The sequence below is a fragment of the Balaenoptera physalus genome (assembly GCF_965194825.1).
Source record: "Balaenoptera physalus genome assembly, chromosome: 9".
Classification (NCBI taxonomy): domain Eukaryota; kingdom Metazoa; phylum Chordata; class Mammalia; order Artiodactyla; family Balaenopteridae; genus Balaenoptera; species Balaenoptera physalus.
The window spans coordinates 90,326,824-90,353,701 of record NC_138888.1 but is presented as its reverse complement, the minus strand read 5'-3'; the positions used below and the strand labels follow the sequence as shown (position 1 = coordinate 90,353,701).

The following is a 26,878-nucleotide window of genomic DNA, read 5'->3' as shown; positions in this document are numbered from 1 at the left end:
AAGTCCACTGGTCTGTCTTGCACTTTGAATGGATCTTTTACCCATACATGCTTTTGTAACATCATGATTGGTTGTTTGGAAAGTGTTGTTTTACTGAATTATGCATATCACCCAAGTGTTAACACAGCAACAGTCACATTTACTAGTATCACCACTGATCTCATCAGTAAAGTTTGTTAGGTATTGGGAAGCTTTCAAGCCAATTCCGTTCAATTCAATATAATTTCAAACCAAATACAAATTTTCCAAAATTCTAATTTTCTCTTGGAAGCTTAAATTTTATTATTTGTAACAATGAATATTAATTGTTTTCCTTGAAGTGACAGGCTCACTTTGTTTATTTTTGAGAAAATGTCTGCCAGGTGTCCAAGCCTGAATAATCATAGATCATATCAGTCATTCTTGCAGGTAAAAGTGGTATTCTGTGACAAATAGCTGGTAGTTCACCTCACAATTCAAATAGTCACACAAGTGCTTTTCCTCGAGACATCCATCATGCTTCAGTTTACAGTAGGAGTGCTTTATGTATACTTTCATTACACAGAATATTAAAAGACAGGTACTCAAGAGTCAATATTTAATAAAAATAAATGTTTGCTGTTTAATCGACATTCTTAAGTGAAACTTTTTTCTTTTTTTGTTTTTGAATTTTACTGTAAATACATAACAGTAAAAAATACAATGACTACAAGTACAGTGGATGCCACTCTGGTACTGCTTCTTTTTGTGTTAAGATGCCAGCAGTTTTACCCACTATTGCATGATCAGAGCAAATGTTAAAACATCAAAAAAGGCAAATAACATCTTGGTATTGTTTTATAATTTTTTTTTAACCTTGTGGTCCTCCTGAAAGGCTCTTAGAGATCCCCGGGAGTCTGGGAACCACCGTTTGAGAATTGCTTAGATGAATAGAAGACATCTGTGTTCAGATGAGTGACCGTATTTTGGCAGCTGCTGATGATCTGTGTTCTGTAACGTGTCAGTTATTTCTCTAAGATTCCTTTAAAATAAGCAAGTTGGGTGAATTCCTTTCTAATACTGTCTGTCAAAAAGCATGGTGTAGTAAAAAGTTGGGTAGTCTGATTAAGGAGAGGTGCATTCTCTATCAGCTGGGCACCAGCAAGGCATTTAAGTACTTAGGCCCTGTGAGGCTCTGGTCCTTTATTCTAAAGTGGTTGTGAGACTAGGTGATTTCTACCATACCTTCTAATGCTCAAATTCCAAAATTCTATTCTAAAGTGATTATCTAGTAATATTCTTAAAATTGACAGCAATTTAATTAACTGCTTTCCTTTTTTCTTTTAACTTGAACTCTTTTAGCTGAAACCAGATCTCCTTTAGTAAATCATATTTTAAACATCTAATTAAGGCTATTAGGAAAGAGGCAAAGAAAAAAGTGAATTATTTCTCTTTAAAAGACCTGGAGTAAAATGAAAAAAAGATATTAAGATTTGTTAAAGCTGGGTGATGGTTACAAAAAGGGTTCATTATATTGTTTTCTGTATTTCTCCGTGTTTGAAATACTACAGGATAAAAATTTTAAAAAGAACAGGAAATGAAAGACTTGGAATTGATGAAGATAGTGAACTTCTGAACAGTTTATTTATAGTCAGTTGACACCACTATGAATGTGAACGACTAAAGGTGTATTATTTTCTTGTGTCTGTCCCTTCTGGCTCCAATTTCTTTGTTTCTGACAGATTTTGCTAATATTGGATAGGATAAAGAACTTTAAAATGGAAGTTAAACTATTTCAGTTATAGTTTTAGCTATGCAATTAAATAGCTGTGTTATCCAGCTTTTCTGTTTCCTAATCTGTAACATGGAAGTAATAATTCCTGTGTTTGAAAGATCAAATGAGATAATGTTGTATGAAAGGACCTCATAAACCCTCAAGTTCTGAATGTACTGTGAGGTATTATTTTTTTAAAGAGGAAAGAAAGTAATATATTTTTGTATGTGATTAAGTACAACCACATTCCCAACTGTTGCAGGCCACTCGACCAGACATGATAAGGATCTTGTCAGCAGCCCTGCACGTAGTATTAAGGAGGGATATGTCCCTGAACCGAAGACTTTATGCCTGGCTTCTCGGTAAGTGTTTGATGTGTGTGGTCTTAGCTAGGAAAGGATGAAGGGAAATTTTCCATACATAAGTATTATCAAGTTTATGTATGTCCTAAATTAAGAAACTAAAAGTTTACTTAAATAGACAATAAAAATAAAGACAGTATGAGTTGTGTATGGTATGAAGAAATCTCAAAAGCTTCTTAGTTGAAGAAGCTGTTTTAATCTATAGGTCATGTTTCCTTTGACAAGATTTTTTTCCCCTTATAAATTGAGGCTGTTATACTCTAAGTATGTAGACAAAGAAGGATAAATCCATAATCAAAATAATGACACAATATCCAAAACTTGAAAGGAATCAGGACTAGTACTACTGTCCCACACATGGTACCTGTCTCCCACTCAGGCAGTAAAATATTGTGTACACTTTGTTCTTCCATACTTTTTGTGAGTGTTCGGCCTGTCTTCACAACTCTTTACTGCCTAGAGTGAGAAGACACAATATAACTTATTTTGGATTTTCTGAATCTTCAGTTATTTCACTGATTGAAAAAAACCAAGATAATTCTGGAAGTTTACTATGATACTCACTTATGTATTGAATTGGTTTCCCTTTATTAAACTATCTAAAATGATCTCTCTTGCTGACATTGATTGGGCTACTAATTGGTAAGTGTTTAGTGCTGTTTTTGAGATATTTGCTGTTTTGGTATTTAGTGAACAACAGTTTTAAGAATTCCATTTTAATTTATTTTACAATTTGTTTCCATGGAGGTTTTGATAACAACGGTGCTATCATAGGACCCAGAAGCACAAGACACAGCAATCCTGAAGAACACGCTACTTACTATTTCACTACCTTTTCAAAAGAATTGTTGGTTCAGGTAATGGATGCTTTCATTTCATTTTTTGGTTACTCCGTGACCACTGTAGTTACTCAACAAATAACAAATAAGACAGAGTCCTGCCTTAAATGAATTAATTTACAGTTTAAGGGGTGGAGACAGGACTCACAAACTTCCTAAGGATGACTGTAACAAGCAAATGGCTGCAATAAAATAAGTAAGTAATGGTAAGCTAGACTCACTTCTGTGTCAGTCCTGAGATCTTTTTCTTCATTTACTGTGTTTTCATGAGTTCATCACAGCATAGTTTCAGCTTCTCACCTGTCTGCCCTATGGAAGTTGGAGCTCTTCCAAAAATGAGCCAGGACCTGTGTTATTTACTCTGAAATTCCAGGGAAATTTGGGTTGCAACAAGAATCTAAATGTTAAAACTACTTTTGTAATGGAAATATTAAAATGATCTATAGGCTTATTTCATATTATTTTTACTTCAATTAAATTTATTCAAGATATCGTAAACTGAGAGAGTACATGGTATCTGAAACAGTTTGAAATAAGTGAGGTTATAAGAATACAGTTTTGAGTTACTAATGGGAAAATAATTGCATAATAGTAGATACTGCCATGATAACGAGTGATAGTTTGGGACATGTTGACAGTCAAGAGGAACATTTTTATCTTTTAGGAAATCAAATAATTCATGAATTTATTTTTCTATATTTTCTTTACATTTTCTCTAGAAAAAAAGGTGGAAAAGTTAAGCCCTTTTTTTCTTCTGTCAAGAGAAATGAATATAACTTTTCTTTTCCCCCTAGCAGAGGAAAAAAGCCAACTTCAGCAAAAGAACTTCAGAAAAGCAATAGGAGATGTAAATCTCTGTTTACATATGCTTGTATATAAAAATATTTTTCTTAAGAAAATATCTTTGAATTTGTTTACTTAAATGACTAATGTACTTTTTCTTCTTTGAAGGCAATGGTGGGGATCTTACAAGTGAATGGATTTGGAGAAGAGAGCACTTTAATGCAGGATCTAAAACCTTTTCGTATTTTAATCAGTTTACTGGACAAACCTGAGCTAGGTAATATATACTATCCTAACTATCCTAGGGCATAAGATCATAAGTGGTTGTTTTGTATTGCTTCATGATAAAAATAAGACAAAGTCATTACTTAGAAAAATTGCTGTATTTTGAGGTGGCCTTTTAAATACAGGTTCTCAACAATTTCTCACCTAAAATTCACTCTATTACATTAAGAAGATACAGATGTACATTCAGCTGGTATGTTATCATATGTCTACCCTGTACTACATAGGTAGCAGAGGAGTCACCTTAAAGGTGCTATCTAAGCTCCTCAATCCTGATTAAGGTACTGAAATCGAAACACTGATGATCTGTCATGGCTATCTTATAGTTCACAGAACTCAAGGATTTGAGCAAAAATATTTTAGTCACATCCCTCAGCCTTCTTCCCCACATCTGCTTTGTTTTATGTGTTTTCCCTTTCTTCACTGTGTACTTCTTATATACTAGATCTCTGGGAAAGATAGTTATGGCACCTGGGGCAGAAATTAAGAAAAACTGAAAATATTAGCAACGATAAAGTGAAATAATAAAGTATGTAGTTTTATTAAATTATGTGCAGAAGTTTTAGCAAATATGCATAAGTTCTCTCACCAACTCTTAAAAGAAAAATGAAAAAATTTAAATATAAAAATAACTTGAGTTGTACCAGTGGCTCTGTTACGTGGTAATAGATGGAAGTTCAGGAAGTTTTCTGAGGAGATTGGCATCTCTTATAGCAGTAAAGTTTAGCCTTGTGCACTTTTGTATTATTTTAATTAATAATAGTAATGTAAGTTACATTCATTGAATACTCATTATATTCTGGGAACCATGCTACCCATCTTACAGAATTTTTCCTAACCCTTACACTGATGGTCCCATAAGTTTGCTATTATCCTCATCCTGCATGAAGAAACTAAAGCTCAAAGAAGTTAAATAACTTGTCCAAGCTAATAGAGCTATTAACTGGGAAAACCAATTTCCCGGATTTTGTAATTTCTATTAAGTCAACCTATATAGTTAAATAAACATTTGTTCAGTCATTTACTATTTTAGTGTTAGCCTCTCAGGATGTGAAGTTTAGTTTCACTTCTGGAAAAAACTATGTTTTCAAAATACATGTTTTAAAGCATACTTTAATTGTGCCAATTTGTAGATAATCATGATTTGTAATATTAATTATTGTCTTTAATATGTATATTAATTTTAGGACCTGTAATTCTAGAAGATGTCCTCATTGAAGTGTTTAGAACATTATATTCTCAGTGTAAAGCAGAATTGGATCTTCAGATGGAACCACCCTTCAGCAAGGATCACGCTCAGTTAAGCAGGTGGATTACCAAAATATTAAGCACGGCACAAAGGTCCTCCTTTATTAATATTTGTAAAGTAGACATTGCTATATGAAATTTGTGTTATGAATGAGTGAGTTTGATTTAAAGTATCACTATATTTTAATAATGTGAACTCTCATAATTAACTGCGCTGACCTTTCAAGCAGGCATGTGTAGCATGAGTGCTGTGTACAATGCCAGCACCTTCCAGGGTTGCTTCTCAACCTCACCAGTTTAGAAAACTAAATTTTAGCAGTTAGTGTGAAGATATAGATTCCAGGGAATTCATCCACACTTACCAAACTCACAAGAGATTAGCTTTCACATGTCAGTTAATAATGAAAGCTGTACCTTGCTTGGTAACCAGGCCTGGTAGTTTGCATGGGGTAGTGCCCTCTTGGTGCCTTGGCACACTCAGGAGACCAAAGTATAGATCAGAAAAAAGACTTGAACACAGAATTAACTGAATCAGGGGGCACTAGGCGTTCTTTAAAGACTTTTTTTCAAGTGATGGTTCTTTCTTCTTTCAAATTATTTCTATATGTATATATGTGTGTGTTTATATATACACATATTTTTTTTAATCCCTGGGAGAAGTCATATAACATTAGCATAACCTCTTCTCTAAGTCAGTGGTAGATACATGCTGACAAAGTCTTACTTTTTCATTTCTTTTCTACTTTAAGGAGCCTACCTGTTTTCCAGTCTCATCTATCATTATGACAAAGGATCCAAGACAACAATTTCTTTTACATAGTTTGCATTTTATTTAATTAATTAATTAATTAATTATTTTTGGCTTCACTGCGTGGCTTGTGGGATCTTAGTTCCCTGACCAGGGATTGAACCTGGGCCCTCAGCAGTGAAAGTGCAGAGTCCTAACTACTGGACCGCCAGGTAATTCTCACTTTGCATTTTATTAGTGTCACCTTGGTGACACTTTGGAGATAACCTGGGCTTTCCTAAAGCATACTTTTATATATTAAAACTTTTTAAGACAGTTTTTGATTTCTGATAAATATAATCCCCTCTGATTTTTGTTTGAGCAGCTAATATTGACTAACCTTGTACTCTGTTTCATTCTGTACACTGCCTGATAATTTATTTTGTCCCATAGAGTGTTTAATTAGCCTTTCGTGCTATAACATGCTAGTTATATTGACAGTACATCACTATATAGAAAAATAATTATTTTAATTGTTAGGAAGGGTGACAGGAGATGGTAGTTAGGTGGGTATTTAATAGGCTAGAGGGCTCCCACTTGAAATAACAAAGTTATTTTTCCCTGATGGAATTACAGTAAGAGTGGCTATTGACAGTATTACTTCTTTTTGTTGTTATTGTTTTTCAAGCTAAAAATAATAATTTGATTGAAACTCACCAAGATAAACTTAACCTTTCTCAAACAAATCCTGAATAGTACAGGAAAGCAGACAAAATTCTTTCAGAATCAAGGCTGTCAAAATCAAATCACCGGGCCTTCCCTGGTGGCGCAGTGGTTAAGAATCCGCCTGCCAATGCAGGGGACACAGGTTCGAGCCCTGGTCCAAGAAGATCCCACGTGCCGCGGAGCAACTAAGCCCATGCACCACAACTACTGAGCCTGCACTCTAGAGCCCGCAAGCCACAACTACTGAGCCTGCGTGCCAGAACTATTGAAGCCCGTGCACCTAGAGCCCGTGCTCCACAACAAGAGAAGCCACCGCAATGAGAAACCTGCTCACCACAACGAAGAGTAGCCCCCGCTCGCCACAGCTACAGAAAGCCTGCGCGCAGCAACGAAGACCCAACATAACCAAAAATTAATTAATTAATTAATTAATTTTAAAAAAACATCACCACTCAGTTTATATGTGCCAAGGGAAACAAAGGAATTTAATGCCAAATTCACCATCAGGCTCTCAAAATAGTTCAAAAAGAACTTCCTGTTCTTCTGCTGAAAGCACGGCTATTTTTCTTATGCAAGGTTAATTTCTGATCTTGATCATACATTTGAGTTATGAAAACTCAAATTTGGAAAAATAACTGCACATAAAGTGATAAAGTGGCAGTAGATAAAAATTATTTGTTGCAATATTCTGACTAGCAAGTTTTCTAGCAAATACTTAGGAATATGTACTCCCCTAACATCATTCCACTCACATTTAAATTTGAAAAAGTAGATGTTATATTTATCAGTTTTTGTTTTTTCTTTTTTTTTTAGTAAATTAAGGGAAAATAAGAAAACAGCAGAACTGATTAAAACTGCCAATCTTCTCTTTAATTCCTTTGAGCCTTATTATATGTGGGATTATGTTGCACGTTGGTTTGAAGAATGTTGTAGGTACGTTAAACTTTTATTCATTTTCATTTAGTAGCATTCAAAGCCAGTCTTTGTTATTTTTTTTTAAGTTCTTGAGTTTAATGAAAAGAATGTTCTTTTATACGTTTTACTACTACTACTGACAACTATCATTTAATGGCCATAATCTTTCTCTACCATGTCACTCTAGAATACAGAATCATTGATCGTATAATCTTAGATTTGAAAAGGAGTTTAGAGATGAGTTATTCAGTCACCAGCATAGATGAAAGATTTTCCCTCTCCAATCTATAGTAATCCAGTTTTTCTTTGTTGTAGAGAAAATAGCAAATTTGTGGCTGGTGCCTCAGCACACTTTCCCAAAATGCTTCTCACTTTGAATAACAAAAAAGTCCTCGGTCACTTTTATGTTTTTAAAAACACAGAACCAGCCCATATTATCATCCACTCCTTAGGTCATAAAGCTTAAAAAATGCTCTGAAAACCCAGTAATACTAGTGAACCTGGGTAGAATTTCTGTCTGGATTCTAGACCAAATTCTCTCAGCAGCAGATTAACTTCTCAAGCCTTGGGAGCATAGAGTCAACAAGTAAGCATTTATGATCTCGGGATTAGAAGTCTTTTAAAAATATAAAATTAATCCCTTTAATGATTTAGAAACTTGCTTGTTTACTCATTGAACAGCTATTGCGCACCCAGTGGGAAGGCACTATGCTAGACTTACAGACAGTGCCTGCCTTCAAAGAGCTCACAGCAGGAACAAGTAAGACATGCTCATGCGTATTCCTAGTACTGTATTAAATTAAAGGTTACGGGTGCCTTAAGAGAGAGATTAAGATGTGGTAGGAATGTAGAGGAATTGTGGGTGTCTTTTCACCACCTGGCCCTGGCCCAGGTTTCCACTTTGTTTTCACATTCACAAACATACACATATACCCTTCTTTAGGTAACCTGGACTATTCCTTGAACAACATTAACTGAGCCTTCAGTGATGCTGCTGAGCCTTCACTCATGTTATTTTTTCTAACATTTTCTTCTCCCTAGCCCATCTGGTAAGGTCCTGTAAAGGGATCACCCCCTTTCAGAAGCCTTCTATGACTCCATCAAACCTCCCATCAGAATCAGCTTCTCCTACCCTATCACATTGTTACGTTATTTGTCTACAGGCTTATATTTCTTGCTGGCTAGGGACTGTAGCATATTCTTACTTTGTGTCTTCAGAGTGTAGGGCAGTGTATGGGCAGATAGGATTAATGTGATTTAATGCGCGTATTTGTTGAAGGAATAATCTCTACTACTTGTATCAGAAGAGGCTTCTTGGAGGAGGTACCGTTTGAAGGATGGCTGCATTCTGGATGTGAGAGAATGAGGCTGGGAGAGGGTGCCTATCCAGGGGGACAGGCTGGTATGAACAAAGGCCCTGAGGTTAGAAATCAAGCAGCAAATAGTCCATTTTAACTAGGAGATGAGATCTGTAGTGGGAGAAATAGGAAATAAGTCCCAAATAGAGAGAACCATCCAGAACACTTGGAAGTTCAGGATGGGTGTCATAGGGAGAGGTTCAGCCTAGGAATCTTGCTTTGGGAATTTTCCATGTAGAGATACAGTAGTGTCCTAGGGGAAGGGGAACATACTTCATCACGAGAAGTTAACTGTGTGCATCCCAATGTTGACATGACTCATTTAAAAAACAATGATGTCATCACATGTATTCACATCACTTGATAGGATACTTGATAAAGTGAATTTTGTCCTTTTAGGAGGACACTGCATGCCAGACTTCAGATTGGGCCTGGAGATATTAACGACTCATCTGAGTTACAGCTGACCAATTTCTGCTTACTGGTGGATTTTTTGTTGGATATAGTTTCTTTGGTAAGATCACCTTGGTGAAAAAATATTGAGGAAATGTAATAACATAGTTCAAATATTTCATTTTGGAAATAGACCTCATCTTCAAATAAATATCATTTTTAAAATTAAATTGATTTTTCCCCCTTTTGGCATAGTATTTTAAATAAAATTTTTGAAGTGTTTTGTCCTCTGACATACATTATATATAATACATATACAATTCTTATATAATACATGGAATATACTTCATAATTGCATGTTATTGAAGTCTTACATGTTTAGTATATAATAGTCTAATGCTGCATTTGTATTCATTAATGATTCTATTAAATGAAGACTGTTGGAAATCTTTTCCCCTTTTCTCTCCTCAATTCTTTGCTTTCTCATGTTGAAGCCCACTAGAAGTATGAGGGTGCTGTGTCAGGTATGACATTCAGCCTGTTTTGTTTCTAACTGATTGTATTCGCTTTTGTTATGTTATAATTTCAGTAATGTAACAGATAAAACTGGGGTTCTTTTATAGTACATGCTTCGAAGTACTTAAATTGAGAATTTGGGAATAGAAATTTTACGTCATTAATGATAAATGACCATACAATGTTAATTAAGAGCATGGTACATATAAAATGAGTAAAATTATTTCTTTTTCTTATATATTAATAAATTAAAAATTAAATAACATAACTTTGGAGTTACACAGTATATAAACTTTTGTCACTTGGCTTTTATTTTCAGGAGACTTATATTGAAATCCAGACAGAACACTTGCCCCAGTTGCTGCTCAGGATGGTATCTGCCCTGACAAGCCACCTCCAGACATTGCACTTGACTGAACTCACAGATTCTCTCAGGCTCTGCTCAAAGATCCTTAGCAAGGTTCAACCTCCTCTGTTATCTGCCAGCACTGGAGGTGTGTTGCAGTTTCCAAGTGGGCAGAACAACTCAGTCAAGGAGTGGGAAGACAAAAAGGTAACGTTTTGCTGTTATTTTTGGTACTAGACCAATTATATGTCTTCAAGGCAGAACAGTTTCTAACTAAAATCACTTAACACATACTCATTTAAATATTCATCAGTCTTTCCTAGTTCCCAGTGTTGTGGCAGTAGACCGTCTTGTAGGCTTTTTTTTGGCTCTAGTGCAATTTAACTGTCTATATCAACACTTTCCAAAAGAAATATAACACAAGCAACATATATAATTTAAAATTTTCTGGTAGCTACAGTAAAAAAATAAATAAATAAATAAAACAGGTGAAAATAATTTTAATTGTATTTTTACTTGGCCCATTAGAGCTAATAATATATTACCGTTTCAACATGTAATCAATATAAAACTGATGTAACATAAAAAATACTAGTCAGATATTTTACATTCTTTTTTGTACTGTCTTCAAAATTCCACTGTGTATTTTATGCTTACAGCACATTCAAATACTAAATTTTTATTAGAAGTACTTAATCTATACTTAATTTCGTAAAATTTACATTTGAAAAATTAAATTCACATGCCTAGGTTGTTCGAAACATGCTTAAAAGTTTTCTCGGAACTAAATTAAGGATCACTTTTAAAATTTTAATTAAAATTAACTGCATTAAAAAATTTAGTTTCTTTGTCAGATCGGCCACATTTCAAGAGCTCAATAGCCACATGTTGCTAGTAACTATCCTATTAAACAGCAGGTTTATAATCCAAACTTTATTGGTCCTTTTCATATATATACACTGAATTTTTTGACATGTTCTTCTTGAAATCCAGAATCTTTTTGCTCTCCTCAGTCTTCCGGATTCTTAATGCTTACTTTATGATGTTGAACAGAATTGTAACACAGTTGACCCTTGAGCAACACAGGTCTGAACTGAGTGGGTCCACTTATATGTGGATTTTTTTTTCAATAAATAGATTGGAAAATTGTTTGGAGATTTGTGACAATTTGAAAAAACTCTCAGACAAACCGCATAGCCTAGAAAAATCACAAAAATTAAGAAAAAGTTAGGTATGTCATGAATGCATAAAATATACATAGATATACATATAACATACAAAATATGTTTTAATATATTATTTATGTTATCAGTAAGGCTTCCAGACAACAGTAAGCTTTTAGAAGTTAAGTTTTGGTGGTATCAAAAGTTACATGTGCATTTTTGACTGTATAGGGGTTCGGTACCTCTAACCCCTGCATTGCTCAGGGTCAACTATAATTTTAATGTCTGGCACTAGTAACATATTTAAACACCTATGAAATGGGTGTGGAAAAATCAGCAATTTAAAAGCTTTCAGGTTTATAATATTACATGTACTTTTTAGTAAATAGTAATGAAAACATTCACGGAATCACGTAATTCCGTTGAATTTAGGCACAGGGGCACTATGTCAAAAAAAAGATTTAAAAATTTCTAGCATATAAGGTCGTTACCTAAATCCTGTGGTTGTGTAGTTGCCCTTACTTTTTTTTCAGTTGCTTTTTAATTTTGTCAGCCAGGCAAAATACATTATCAGGATGATCTCATACAGCCTTGTCCATCAAGTCTTAACCCTAGAACTTTTTTCTTGGACCTTCTAAATATATTGCTTTTCATGTATGAAATGAACATTACCCTCAAACAATTTAAATATATCCCAGGATTATCCCGCATAAACTAAAACTAGTCTGTGTTATTTTCCTTCCTACCTGCTTATTATTTATATGTGAGAGATATTGATTCTGTTGTTGGACAGTTCATTTTGTTGTGCTGTTTTTCCTTAATTTATGCCTCTAGGATCTTCTTAGGAATAAATCTAAAATAGATATTAGCTGTTATTGGTTTGGTTTTTATTTGAATGAGATTAGTGAAAGCAGGGGAGGGACCTTAGCAGTCTCTCAATAGCATATTCAAATATGTGAATATTTACTATGTAGAAAACATCTGGAGGCACTTTATTGGTGGTTACAGGTAAAGTAAATGGGAACACCCATTCATATTAAATGAAAGACAATTAAATAATATACTTTTTTAATATAATGGTTGATTAACCTTAGATATGCTTCCCCCCCTCCTACCCTTTGGTCTTCCTGCCTGTTTCCAGGGTTTCTATGTTCTTTTCTATTTTTTTGCTGAAGCACAATGGTATTATCTTCACTGAGATGTCTAATATTGATAATATTTGAAAGCTGAGAGTATTTTCAGTGTTCCTTTTTTTGAAATTGTAATTGAAGGAATGATTCTTTTGAAAATTATAAATCTAATTTTTTCTCCATGCACTTAGTACATTTTTGTAAAATCAGTGTATTGGATCTCTATACCCAAATGTAATTCCTTTCTATTTTCAGAAAGATATTTTACTATTAAATAATCTGAACTATAGTTATGGAATATAGACCGTACAACTAAGTGTTATAAATGTATGCAGGTGTAACTGAATTTATAGCACGAATTCTATTAATGTAATATCATCCATTGTTTTATAATCCTTATATGAGAAAGATTAATACAGAAATAATAATAAGCTAATGACAATTTTACCATTTAAATAAGACTTATTTTTTTTAAATGTATTAATTTCAAAGGAGAAAAATTGACAAGTTCAGTTCTGTTGCCTCTAAACTTTGGCATTGTAATGTGAAAAGTTCTCATGCTGTTATAGAGACAGTGATCTGTGGTGAAAGGAGGACGAAGTTTAGAATCATCTAATCTGAGCTCTTCTTCCTACTAAGTTTATTTGCTATGACCTTGGGCGAGTTTTGTTTTGAACTTCCCTGAGCTCAGTTTTCTTACCTTTGAAACGGAGAAAACAACCTCTCTTTGTTCAGCACCCACTCTATGTATCAAGCAGTGAACTAGGCACACCTAGGTGAACTTTGCCCTTCCTGACCCTTTCTTTCTGCTTGGGAGACATATATTAAACAAATAATTGCATATTTAATTATAGTTGTGATAAATGTATGAAGGAAAGAATGGAGTGGTAGGAATGTGGGAAAGGGGTGATCAGACCTAGATTGGGGGCCACGAAAGGCTTTCTTGAGGACGGATTGTTTGAGTGAAGCTCTAGAGGAATCCGGGCGGGTGAGGTAGGAAGAAGAGAGCCCTTGACAGAGGAAGGAGCATTTGCACTGACTCTTAGGCAAAAGGAGCGCTGTGCAGACAGGGAGGGGAGATGCTGCTGTTGAGGTAGGCAGGGGCCGAGTCTTACGGAGCCTTTTCACTGTACTAACGCTTTTATTCTTGATCTTCAGAGCGATGGGAAGACACCGAAGGGAAAAAAGCAAGTGACATAATCAGATTTGTGCATTTGAAAAATTAGTCCGAGGGAGGGGATATGGGGATATAAGTATACGTATAGCTGATTCACTTTGTTATACAGCAGAAACTAACACAACAATGTAAAGCAATTATACTCCAATAAAGATGTTTAAAAAAAAAAGAAAGAAAAGAAAAATTACTCTGGCTGCAGTGTGGAGTATGGATCTGAGAAACAGAAATGGATGTGGGGAGACCTGCAGTAGTGCAGATGAGAGATGGTGGTAACATGTACTTAAAAGATGGGGGAGTAAAGACAGAAATGGATGGATTAGCCACGTATTGAGGAGGAAAAATCAGTAAGCTGTAGTAATGGATTGGTAGGGTAATGAGCGATCACTAACATTTACTGAAGGTTTACTAAGTGGCAGGTTCTACACTGTCTTACTTAATCCTCATTGCAACTGTAAAATGTGGGAATTTACCATCTCAATTACATAGATTAGGAGGTTTGGAGAGGTTCAGTAACTTGCCAAGGTTCGGAGAGGTTCAATGACTTGCCAAGTGGGAAAGTGGCAGACTCTTAGCTGACTCATGGCCAGCACCCTTGACCACTGTACTGGAATGGATGTAAGGAAAGTGTGTAGGAGAGGTAGAGAACGTACTACGAATCGCCCCTAGATTTCTGCCTTCCTGTGTTGATGAATGGTGGTGTCATTCACTGAGGCAGAGAACACCAGGTGAGGCCCAGCTTTGTAGCATCAGAGCATTTAGTGTGTATACCTTCATTGATCTTCCATAAGATCACTTTTTAGTGATCTTATTCAACTTCAGATTATGCTCTGGCACAATCACCCAAGGAGTTTGTGATATGTATAGCTTTTGTTTACTTAAACTAAGCCAGAAAATATGCTTGATGATTGTACTCATCCTATCTTTATAGAGAGGGAACGGTTAATCATTATTATTAATAATGATGAAGTTATTCTACTTCAGTAGCTGGTTCATTTTTTGTTTATACTGTAACTGTCTCTTCTCCTCTAGATTATAAACAGTTCCTTTTGTTCCAAATATCTAATGTGGGAAATAATGTCGGTTCAGTAACTGCTTGTTGAAAGAATGTAAGCTTAATAACAAACACTTAAATAGTACTTTACATATTTCAGACAGAAATTTCACTTCATATGGTCCCAAATAGAAGACTTATTAGATTTTATTTCTACTTTTTGTTTTTGTTTTTGTTTTAACATCTTTATTGGAGTATCATTACTTTACAATGGTGTGTTAGTTTCTGCTGTATAACAGAGTGAATCAGCTATACATATACATGTATCCACATTTCTCCTCGCTCTTGCATCTCCCTCCCACCGTCCCTATCCCACCCCGCTAGGTGGACACAAAGCACCGAGCTGATCTCCCTGTGCCTTGCGGCTGCTTCCCACTAGCTATCTGTTTTACATTTGGTAGTGTATATATGTCAGTGCCACTCTCTCACTTCGTCCCAGCTTACCCTTCCCCCTCCCTGTGTCCTCAAGTCCATTCTCTACGTCTGTGTCTTTATTCCTGTCCTGCCCCTAGGTTCTTCAGAACCAGTTTTTTTTTTTTTTTTTTAGATTCCATATATATGTGTTAGCATACGGTATTTGTTTTTCTCTTTCTGACTTACTTCACTCTGTATGACAGACTCTAGGTCCATCCACCTCACTACAAATGACTCAATTTCGTTTCTTCTTATGGCTGAGTAATACTCCATTGTATATATGTGCCACATCTTCTTTATCCATTCATCTATCAGTGGACACTTAGGTTACTTCCATGTACTGGCTATTGTAAATAGTGCTGCAATGAACATTGTGGTACATGACTCTTTTTGAATTATGATTTTCTCAGGGTATATGCCCAGTAATGGGACTGCTGGGTCATATGGTAGTTCTATTTTTAGTTTTTTAAGGAACCTCCATACTGTTCTCCATAGTGGCTGTATCAATTTACATTCCCACCAAAAGTGCAAAATGATTCCCTTTTCTCCACACCCTCTCCAGCATGTATTGTTTGTACATTTTTTGATGATGGCCATTCTGACTCGTGTTGAGGTGATACCTCATTGTGGTTTTGATTTGCATTTCTCTAATGATTAGTGATGTTGAGCATCCTTTCATGTGTTTGTTGGCAATCTGTGTATCTTCTTTGGAGAAATGTCTCTTTAGGTCTTCTGCCCATTTTTGGATTGGGTTGTTTGTTTTTTTAATATTGAGCTGCATGAGCTACTTGTATATTTTGGAGATTAATCCTTTGTCCGTTGATTCGTTTGCAAATATTTTCTCCCATTCTGAGGGTTGTCTTTTCGTCTTGTTTATGGTTTCCTTTGCTGTGCAAAAAGCTTTTAAATTTCATTAGGTCCCATTTGTTTATTTTTGTTTTTATTTCCATTCCTCTAGGAGGTGGGTCAAAAAGGATCTTGCTGTGATTGATGTCATAGAGTGTTCTGCCTATGTTTTCCTCTAAGACTTTTATAGTGTCTGGCCTTACATTTAGGTCTTTAATCCATTTTGAGTTTATTTTTGTGTATGGTGTTAGGGAGTGTTCTAATTTCATTCTTTCACATGTAGCTGTCCAGTTTTCCCAGCACCACTTATTGAAGAGGCTGTCTTTTCTCCATTGTATATTCTTGCCTCCTTTATCAAAGATAAGGTGACCATATGTGTGCGGGTTTATCTCTGTGCTTTCTATCCCGTTCCATTGATCTGTATTTCTGTTTTTGTGCCAGTAGTATATTGTCTTGATTACTGTAGCTTCATAGTATAGTCTGAAGTCCAGGAGCCTGATTCCTCCAGTTCCATTTTTCTTTCTCAAGATTGCTTTGGCTATTCAGGGTCTTTTGTGTTTCCATACAAATTGTGAAATTTTTTGTTCTAGTTCTGTGAAAAATGCCATTGGTAGTTTGATAGGGATTGCATTGAATCTGTAGATTGCTTTGGGTAGTATAGTCATTTTCACAGTGTTTATTCTTCTAATCCAAGACCATGGTATATCTCTCCATCTGTTTGTATCTTTAATTTCTTTCATCAGTGTCTTATAGTTTTCTGCTTATGAGTCTTTTGTCTCCTTAGGTAGGTTTGTTCCTAGGTATTTTATTCTTTTTGTTGCAATGGTAAATGGGAGTGTTTCCGTAATTTCTCTTTCAGATTTTTCATCATTAGTGTATAGGAATGCAAGAGATTTCTGTGCATTAATTTTGTATCCTGCTACCTTACCAGATTCATTGATTAGCTCTAGTAGTTTTCTGGTAGCATCTTTAGGATTCTCTATGTATACTATCATGTCATCTGCAAATTGTGACAGTTTTACTTCTTTTCTGATTTGGATTCCTTTTATTTCCTTTTCGGCTCTGATTGCTGTGGCTAAAACTTCTAAAACTATGTTGAATAATAGTGGTGAGAGTGGGCAACCTTGTCTTGCTCCTAATCTTAGTGGAAATGGTTTCAGTTTTTCACCATTGAGAACAGTGTTGGCTATGGGTTTGTCATATATGGCCTTTATTATGTTGAGGTAAGTTCCCTCTATGCCTATTTTCTGGAGGGTTTTTATCATAAATTGGTGTTGAATTTTGTCAAAAGCTTTTTCTGCATCTATTGAGATTATCATATGCTTTTTATCCTTCATTTTGTTAATACGATGTATCACGTTGTTTGATTTGCGTATATTGAAGAATCCTTGCATTCCTGGGATAAACCCTACTTGATCATGGTGTATGATCCTTTTAATATGCTGTTGCATTCTGTTTGCTCGTATTTTGTTGGATTTTTGCATCTGTGTTCATCAGTGATATTGGCCTGTAGTTTTCTTTCTTTGTGACATCTTTGTCTGGTTTTGGTATCAGGGTGGTGGTGGCCTCGTAGAATGAGTTTGGGGGTGTTCCTCCCTCTGCAATATTTTGGAAGAGTTTGAGAAGGATAGGTGTTAGCTCTTCTGTAAATGTTTGATAGAATTCGCCTGTAACGCCATCTGGTCCTGGGCTTTTGTTTGCTGGAAGATTTTTAATAACAGTCTCAATTTCAGTACTTGTGATTGGTCTGTTTATATTTTTTATTTCTTCCTGGTTAAGTCTCGGAAGGTTGTGCTTTTCTAAGAATTTGTCCATTTCTTCCAGGTTGTCCATTTCTTCCAGGTTGTCCATTTTATTGGCATATAGTTGCTTGTGGTAATCTCTCATGATCCTTTGTATTTCTGCAGTGTCAGTTGTTACTTCTTTACTTCTCCTTTTTCATTTCTAATTATGTTGATTTGAGTCTTCTCCCTTTTTTTCTTGATGAGTCTGGCTAATGGTTTATCAGTTTTGTTTATCTTCTCAAAGAACCAACTTTTAGTTTTATTGATCTTTGCTATAGTTTCCATCATTTCTTTTTCATTTATTTCTGATCTGATCTTTATGATTTCTTTCCTTCTACTAACTTTGGGGGTTTTTTGTTCTTCTTTCTCTGATTGCTTTAGGTGTAAGGTTAGGTTGTTTATTTGAGATGTTTCTTGTTTCTTAAGGTAGGATTGTATTGCTATAAACTTCCCTCTTAGAACTGCTTTTGCTGCATCCCGTAGGTTTGGGGTCATAGTGTTTTCATTGTCATTTGTTTCTAGGTATTTTTTGATTTCCTCTTTGATTTCTTCAGTGATCTCTTGGTTATTTAGTAGCATATTGTTTAGCCTCCATGTGTTTGTATTTTTTACAGATTTTTTTCTGTAATTGATATGTAGTCTCATAGCGTTGTGGTCAGAAAAGATACTTGATACAATTTCAACTTTCTTAAATTTACCAAGGCTTGATTCGTGACCCAAGATATGATCTATCCTGGAGAATGTTCCATGAGCACTTGAGAAGAAATTGTATTCTGTTGTTTTTGAATGGAATGTCCTATAAATATCAAGTCCATCTTGTTTAATGCATCTTGTTTAAAGCTTGTGTTTCCTTATTTATTTTCATTTTGGATGATCTGTCCATTGGTGAAAGTGGGGTGTTAAAGTCCCCTACTATGACTGTTTTACTGTCAATTTCCCCTTTTATGGCTGTTAGCATTTGCCTTATGTATTGAGGTTCTCCTATGTTGGGTGCATAAATATTTACAATTGTTATATCTTCTTCTAGGATTGATCCCTTGATCATTATGTAGTGTCCTTCTTTATCTTTTGTAATAGTCTTTATTTTAAAGTCTATTTTGTCTGATATGAGAATTGCTACTCCAGCTTTCTTTTGATTTCCATTTGCATGGAATATCTTTTTCCATCCCCTCACTTTCAGTCTATATGTGTCCCTAGGTCTGAAGTGGGTCTCTTGTAGACAGTATATATACGGATCTTGTTTTTGTATTGATTCAGCCAGTCTGTGTCTTTTAGTTGGAGCATTTAATCCATTTACATTTAAGGTAATTTTCGATATGTATTTTCCTATTACCATTTTCTTAATTGTTTTGGGTTTGTTATTGTAGGTCTTTTCCTTCTCTTGTGTTTCCTGCCTAGAGAGGTTCCTTTAACATTTGTTGTGAAGCTTGTTTGCTGGTGCTGAATTCTCTTAGCTTTTGCTTGTCTGTAAAGGTTTTAATTTCTCCATCAAATCTGAATGAGATCCTTGCTGGGTAGAGTAATCTTGGTTGTAGGTTTTTCCCTTCCATCACTTTAAATATGTCATGTCCCTCCCTTCTGGCTTGCAGAGTTTCTGCTGAAAGATCAGCTGTTAACCTTATGGGGATTCCCTTCTGTGTTATTTGTTGCTTTTCCCTTGCTGCTTTTAATATTTTTTCTTTGTATTTAATTTTTGATAGTTTGATTAATATGTGTCTTGGCATGTTTCTCTTTGGATTTATCCTGTATGGGACTCTCTGCGCTTCCTGGACTTGGTTGACTATTTCGTTTCCCATATTAGGGAAGTTTTCAACTATAATCTCTTCAAATACTTTCTCAGTCCCTTTCTTTTTCTCTTCTTCTTCAGGGACCCCTATAATTCGAATGTTGGTGTGTTTAATGTTGTGCCAGGGGTCTCTGAGACTGTCCTCAATTCTTTTCATTCTTTTTTCTTTATTCTGCTCTGCGGTAGTTATTTCCACTATTTTATCTGCCAGGTCACTTATCCGTCCTTCTGCCCCAGTTATTCTGCTATTGATTCCTTCTAGAGAATTTTAAATTTCATTTATTGTGTTGTTCATCATTGTTTGTTTGCTCTTTAGTTCTTCTAGGTCCTTGTTAAATGCTTCTTGTATTTTCTCCATTCTATTTCCAAGATTTTGGATCATCTTTACTATCATTACTGTGAATTCTTTTTCAGGTAGACTGCCTATTTCCTCTTCATTTGTTTGGTCTGGTGGGTTTTTACCTTGCTCCTTCATCTGCTGTTTACTTCTCTGTCTTCTTATTTTGCTTCACTTACTGTGTTTGGGGTCTCCTTTTCTCAGGCTGCAGGTTCATAGTTCCCGTTTTTTTTGGTATCTACCCCCAATGGGTAGGGTTGGTTCTGTGGGTCATGTAGGCTTCCTGGTGGAGGGGACTGGTGCCTGTGTTCTGGTGGATGAGGCTGGATCTTGTCTTTCTGGTGGGCAGGACCACGTCCGGTGGTGTGTTTTGGGGTGTCTGTGACCTTATTATGATTTTAGGCAGCCTCTCTGCTAATGGGTGGGGTTGGGTTCCTGTCTTGCTAGTTGTTTGGCATGGGGTGTCCAGCACTGGAGCTTGCTGGTCATTGTGTGGAGCTGGGTCTTAGCGTTGAGATGGTGATCTCTGGGAGAGCTTTCGCTGTTTAATATTATGTGAGGCCCGGAGGTCTCTGGTGGACCAACGTCCTGAACTCAGCTCTCCCACCTCAGAGGCTCAGGCCTGACACTCGGCCAGAGCGCTAAGACCCTGTCAGCCACTCGGCTCAGAAGAAAAGGGAGAAAGAAAAGAAAGAAAGAAAGAAAAAAATAATAAAATAAAAGTTATTAAAATAAAAAATATTTTTAATAAAAATATTAAAAAGTAATTAAAAAAAAAGGAAAAAAGAAGAGAGCAACCAAACCAAAAAACAAATCCACCAATGATAACAAGTGCTAAGAACTATACTAAAAAAAAAAAAAAAAAAAAAAAAAAAACAAAAAGAAAACAAGAAAATACGGACAGACAGAACCCTAGGACAAATGGTAAAAGCAAATCTGTACAGACAAAATCACATAAAGAAGCATACACATACACACTAACAAAAAGAGAAAAAAATATATATATTTTTTTAAAAAGGGGGCTTCCCTGGTGGCGCAGTGGTTGAGAATCTGCCTGCCAATGCAGGGGACACGGGTTCGAGCCCTGGTCTGGGAAGATCCCACATTTCGCGGAGCAACTAGGCCCATGAGCCACATCTACTGAGCCTGCGCGTCTGGAGCCTGTGCTCCCAACAAGAGCGGCTGCGATAGTGAGAGGCCCGTGCACTGCGATGAAGAGTGGCCCCCGCTTGCCGCAACTAGAGAAAGCCCTCGCATAGAAACGAAGACCCAACACAGCCAAAAATAAATAAATTAATTTAAAAAAAGAAAGGAAAAGAGCAACTAAATCAATAAATCTACCAATGATAATAAGCTCTAAACACTAAAATAAAATAAACATAAAACTAGAAACAAATTAGATGCAGAAAGCAAACCCGAAGTCTACAGTTGCTCCCAAAGTCCACCGCCTCAATTTGGGATGATTCGTTGTCTATTCAGGTATTCCAGAGATGCAGGTACATCATGTTGATTGTGGAGGTTTAATCCACTGCTTCTGAGGCTGCCTGGAGAGATTTCCCTTTCTCTTCTTTGTTCGCACAGCTCCCGGGATTCAGCTTTGGATTTGGCCCCGCCTCTGCGTGTAGGTCGCCTGAGGGCGTCTGTTTTTCCGCTCAGACAGGATGGGGTTAAAGGAGCAGCTGATTAGGGGGCTCTGGCTCACTCAGGCCGGGGGGAGGGAGGGGTACAGATGCGGGGCGAGCCTGCAGCGGCAGAGGCCAGCATGACATTGCAGCAGCCCGAGGCGCGCCGTGTGTTCTCCCGGGGAAGTTGTCCCTGGATCACGGGACCCTGGCAGTGGCGCTCTGCACAGGCTCCCGGGAGGAGAGGTGTGGATAGTGACTTGTGCTTGCACACAGACTTCTTGGTGGCTGCAGTAGCAGCCTTAGCGTCTCATGCCCGTCTCTGGTATCTCTGCTGATAGCCGCGGCTCCTGCCCGTCTCTGGAGCTCGTTTAGGTGGTGCTCTGAATCCCCTCTCCTCACGCACCCGGAACAATTGTCTCTTGCCTCTTAGGCAGGTCCAGACCTTTTCCCGGAGTCCCTCCTGGCTAGCTGTGGCGCACTAGCCCCGTTCAGGCTGTGTTCAGGCAGCCAACCCCAGTCCTCTCCCTGGGGTCTGACCTCCGAAGCCTGAGCCTCAGCTCCCAGCCCCCGTCCACCCTGGCGGGTGAGCAGACAAGCCTCTCGGGCTGGTGAGTGCTGGTCAGCACCGATCCTCTGGGAATCTCTCCGCTTTGCCCTCCGCACCCCTGTTGCTGTGCTCTCCTCCGTGGCGCCGAAGCTTCCCCCCCCGCCCAGCCCCCGTCTCCGCCAGTGAAGGGGCTTCCTAGTGTGTGGAAACCTTTCCTCCTTCACAGCTCCCTCCCCGAGGTGCAGGTCCCCTCCCTATTCTTTTGTCTCTGTTTTTTTTCTTTTTTCTTTTGCCCTACCCAAGTACATGGGGATTTTCTTGCCTCTTGGGAAGTCTGAGGTCTTCTACCATTGTTCAGTAGGTGTCCTGTAGGAGTTGTTCCACATGTAGATGTATTTCTGATGTATGTGTGGCGAGGAAGGTGATCTCCATGTCTTCTCTGCCGTTTTGAAGGTCCCCCTATTTCTAGTTTTTAAAATGTCATTTTTTTTAACCTTACATGTCTCATTCCATGCATTGTTTAGACATTAGGAAAGTGATTTCATGAAGTAGATTGAATAAATTATTAGTAGTTTGAAAACAAGGATATAGATCCTAGAGAGTTTTACATATACGTATTTTGTCCTCAAGAACTTAAGCTTAAGTTATGCATATAGCAAATAATAAATATTTATTGAATAGCTTTATATTAATATATTAATTAGAACCATATCAGTATTTCCTATTAGCATAGATATGTGAATCAATTGGAGAAACTCTTAAGATTCAACCAAATATATAGATTAAGTTGTGAAATGTGAATTAGGTTGTGAATAAGTCAAATCTAAAGCTGACTTCTTTCAAAGTATGACTTTTTAATTTTAATTTCTAATATAATACATGTAGTTACTCAGCCTTCTCTTCTTTTTACACTCTACCAGTTATCATCAGTTTCTCTTGAAAATCCTACTGAAGTGTTTGAAGATGGAGAAAATCCACCAAGTAGTCGCTCCTCAGAGAGTGGATTCACTGAGTTCATACAGTATCAAGCAGACCGAACTGATGACATCGACAGAGAACTGAGTGAGGGACCGGAGGCAGCTGCCATCCCAATTGGTAGCACATCCTCCGAAACAGAAACGGCCTCCACTGTGGGATCTGAAGAAACTATCATCCAGCCCCCTTCCATAGTCACTCAGGGGACAGCACCCCAAAGTGGGAAGACAGCCCAAAAAACTGCAATGCAGTGCTGCTTGGAGTATGTCCAACAGTTTCTCACCAGACTTATCAACCTCTACATCATTCAGAGTAACTCTCTCTCTCAGGCTTTGGCTACAGAGCATCAAGGGGATCTTAGTCGAGAGCTAGGAGAGACTTCAGACTGGGACAGGGATTCCCATGGTGATGTAAAAGAGAGAAACATAAGTAAACAAAAAACTTCAAAAGAATACCTTTCTGCCTTCCTTGCTGCCTGTCAGCTCTTCCTGGAGTGCTCAAGCTTCCCAGTTTACATTGCTGAGGGGAACCATACCTCAGAGTTACGTTCTGAAAAATCAGAGACTGGTAAGGTCATCTCTGTTTTATTTATTTAAAAATATTTTTTATGGCATGCTTTCCCCTCCCCCTTTATTTTAAGGAACACTCAGATATTAAAAATGGGATTTTTTTTAGCCTCTTAATTTTTAAAACTTTCATTTTATTTATTTATTTTTTTTCACACACACACACACACACTGTATTTTATTTTTACAAGAGATAAATAGACTGACACCAAGCACTGTACATGGATGACCACAACAAAAGCAACAATGATTGCAATTACCAAACATGAAACACACTCATACTATGTCATAATATTGACATTCAGTCCAGTAATCCTCCACTGTAACAGCTCCTTTGCTTTGCAGTGAAAATTGATTTGTATATTCTTTGCCTCTGAGTCCTTGTGGGATTTTTTTTAATTTTATTAATTCAAACAGAAAGTCACAAAAATTATACTCATCCTCATCAGTTCACTCAGTCCCATGTAATTAATATTTTTTTTTCATCTTGATCTTTTGTTAGCACTTTTATGAGTTCATCAGTTTTTCATTAGAGTTCTGGAAATGCTTATTCATTCAGTTCAGCAGTACAGTCAGTTACCAGAAACCTGTACTTGTCAGAGTCTTTTCCATGAATTTCTTGAAGATGAAACCCTTTTATAGGAACATATTTGCAAAAGCGTCAGAGTACACCCAGAACTGTCTGTAAATGACAAAAGAGTTAAAAATGACCACGGTTAAAGATTTGATGAAAGTTCATAATAATGCAGTTGACAAGAAAATTAGTTATTTCTGAGATATACATTTTAAAGTAATAACTAGGATTATGACTTATAACATTATACCAGAACATATAATAAAACTTTTATTTTAATTTGTAGATTTTTTTTCAATGAAATACTGTCATTATGGGGAGATTGATATGTTGGAAAATTTCCTGATTTCCTTTATTATAACTAGCATCATATGTGTTTACCTTCATTTAAATTTTTATTTATATATATACACACACACACACACACACACACACACACACACACACATAGTGCACACACATAGTGCAGTGAGTACTACATAATGTTAATTGATTAATAAACTTTTTTTAGGACAGAAAATAGATTGTATGACTTGGCATAAGAAAAATACATACTAAAAAAATTTTATGAAATTCCTGTTGCTGCTTTATTTTCTTGAAGCTCTAGTCTAAGTGAGAAACCATGGTTCTGTTCACCGAGCAAGGCCTAAAGTTATTTGGTAGAAGTACTTTGTGTTTTGAAATTAACTTGGAAGATAGAGTGTGCGTGAAAGGTTCGGTGTGATGGACTGTGCTGGCTTCCGGCTTTTGTTTCAGACTGGGAGCACGTGCAGCCTCCACTGTGGCTCCAGACGCTGATGAACGCTTGCAGCCAAGCAAGTGATTGCAGTGTGCAGAGCGTTGCGATCTCACTAGTGATGGATCTGGTAGGATTGACTCAGTCGGTGGCCATGGTCACTGGGGAAAACATCAACAGTGTGGAGCCTACACAACCCTTAAGTCCAAACCAGGGAAGAGTCGCTGTGGTTATTAGACCTCCCCTCACTCCGGGCAATCTGAGATACATAGCTGAGAAGACTGAATTTTTCAAGGTGAGCTCTAAGAAATACATTCATGACTAAGGTGATAATTGAGCTAATTTGCATAGCAGAGATTTTAAAGAAGATAATCAGGCTTAATTAAACAGCTCTTAATATCATACCATATAGGAAAAGACACCACACTTGATCAGTGCTGCTTGGCCAGTCTTCTCCCCAGTTTTGAGGAGAAAAAAGATAAGGATGAGGGGAGTATTAGGGTAAAGAGAAAAGTTCATTTATACAGTAAAATGTATTCCCAGATAAAGTGGTTGTGACACTTTTGCTTTTCGTAGAGTGCAACCTCAGCTCTCCAAAACACCCAGAAAAAGTTTTCTGACTCTGAATTGTCTGATGATCATTTGTGATGCATGATGTCATTCAAAAAAAAAAATGCAGTCTTTGATCTCTGTCACAACAGTACATATGATATCCTCTACATAGAAAGAACATCAAGTGTATTTGACTTAAGCAGGTAGATTATTTATATATAAAAATTTTTTTTTTAATTTTAATGTAATTTCAAGTTACTGTGCCCGTCCAGATAGTTCCTCCTGCTAGGTTAGAGCTGGGTTCTACAATGTTGTGGTGAACCCTGATGATTGTTGCATTTTTATTAATGCTGTCATAGATCATCAAGTGCTGCGTTAACACGTGTAGCACTGAAATACATACAACCTATTTTGTACGTTTTAAGTAGTTTGCATATTTGGACTATGAATTATATTTCACTTTGCAGCATATAACTGTAAACATTAAATCGCCTTCAATGTGGGATTTATATCCTCTTAAAGATAACATATTCTAGCATCACTTCACTAAGCATCTCTAAAATAGTGAAATGGGGTCTTATCTGGACCCTGTAAAAAGTGATTACATATCTGCTGTTTAAGATAAATATAATTAAAGGACTATCATAAGAGGTTCTAAAAGCCTGGACCAGAAAGTGAGCAGATGGAAATCTGCACTTTTAAATCTCATTCCAGTGGCGTAATGAGTATTAAGACCTTCCAGGTCTGGCAGTCAGAGGCTTGTTTGTACCTAATAGGAAATGTCTGTTAAATAAGTTTCCATTTGCAATTTTGTAACTGTGACTTTTACATCTTTTTTTTATAGCATGTAGCTTTAACATTGTGGAACCAGATGGGAGATGGGACACCTCAGCACCACCAGAAGAGTGTAGAACTGTTTTATCAATTACATAACTTGGTTCCTTCTTCTAGCATCTGTGAGGATGTTATAAGTCAGCAGTTAACCCACAAAGATAAGGTAAATTCTTCTCTTCTTATCCTGTGCCCACCCTACCTCCTGCTCGCATTATACTAAAAGGTAAATTAAGGAAACTCTAGGAAAATTATTTCATCTAGTATCTGAATAAGAGATAATATGAATTCATTCAGTGATCATCAAATCTTTAAAATACATGTGTTCTATTCTTTTTAGAGGAAAGTTCTTTACATAAGCGTCAGTAATATGAAAAATCAAGGAACCCAAAATCAAATGCTGGGTTTATTTCTTGGTTCAGGATACCACCTGTAGGGAGTGATGATTAAAGTTGTTGGTGGTCCAAGTTCTTGGGTCGTTTAAAGATGTATTCAGTGGCCTCAGTTATGAAACTGGTGGATACATTAACTAATATATGTGAAATGACATTTAT

The 26,878-nt window shown here is 36.6% G+C and overlaps 1 protein-coding gene across 12 annotated transcripts in view; it reads left to right on the top strand.

Moving 5' to 3' along the window:
• DOP1A (DOP1 leucine zipper like protein A) overlaps nt 1-26,878 on the top strand; it is a 113,168-nt gene that overhangs the window by 48,778 nt on the left and 37,512 nt on the right. For 8 of the 12 annotated variants that reach the window (XR_014267173.1, XM_082474056.1, XM_082474052.1 and 5 more), the window contains exons 7-17: nt 1,995-2,094; nt 2,842-2,951; nt 3,885-3,993; nt 5,189-5,309; nt 7,516-7,635; nt 9,375-9,489; nt 9,863-9,892; nt 10,204-10,437; nt 23,011-23,632; nt 24,962-25,236; nt 26,338-26,490. Coding sequence is in view for 11 of the 12 variants with exons in the window: in XM_082474056.1 (XP_082330182.1) it covers nt 1,995-2,094; nt 2,842-2,951; nt 3,885-3,993; nt 5,189-5,309; nt 7,516-7,635; nt 9,375-9,489; nt 9,863-9,892; nt 10,204-10,437; nt 23,011-23,632; nt 24,962-25,236; nt 26,338-26,490 (1,989 nt within the window). In the remaining variant the exon portion in view is untranslated. The remainder of the gene's footprint in view (nt 1-1,994; nt 2,095-2,841; nt 2,952-3,884; nt 3,994-5,188; nt 5,310-7,515; nt 7,636-9,374; nt 9,490-9,862; nt 9,893-10,203; nt 10,438-23,010; nt 23,633-24,961; nt 25,237-26,337; nt 26,491-26,878) is intronic. The other 4 variants (XM_082474049.1, XM_082474054.1, XM_082474050.1 and 1 more) reach the window with 1 other exon arrangement.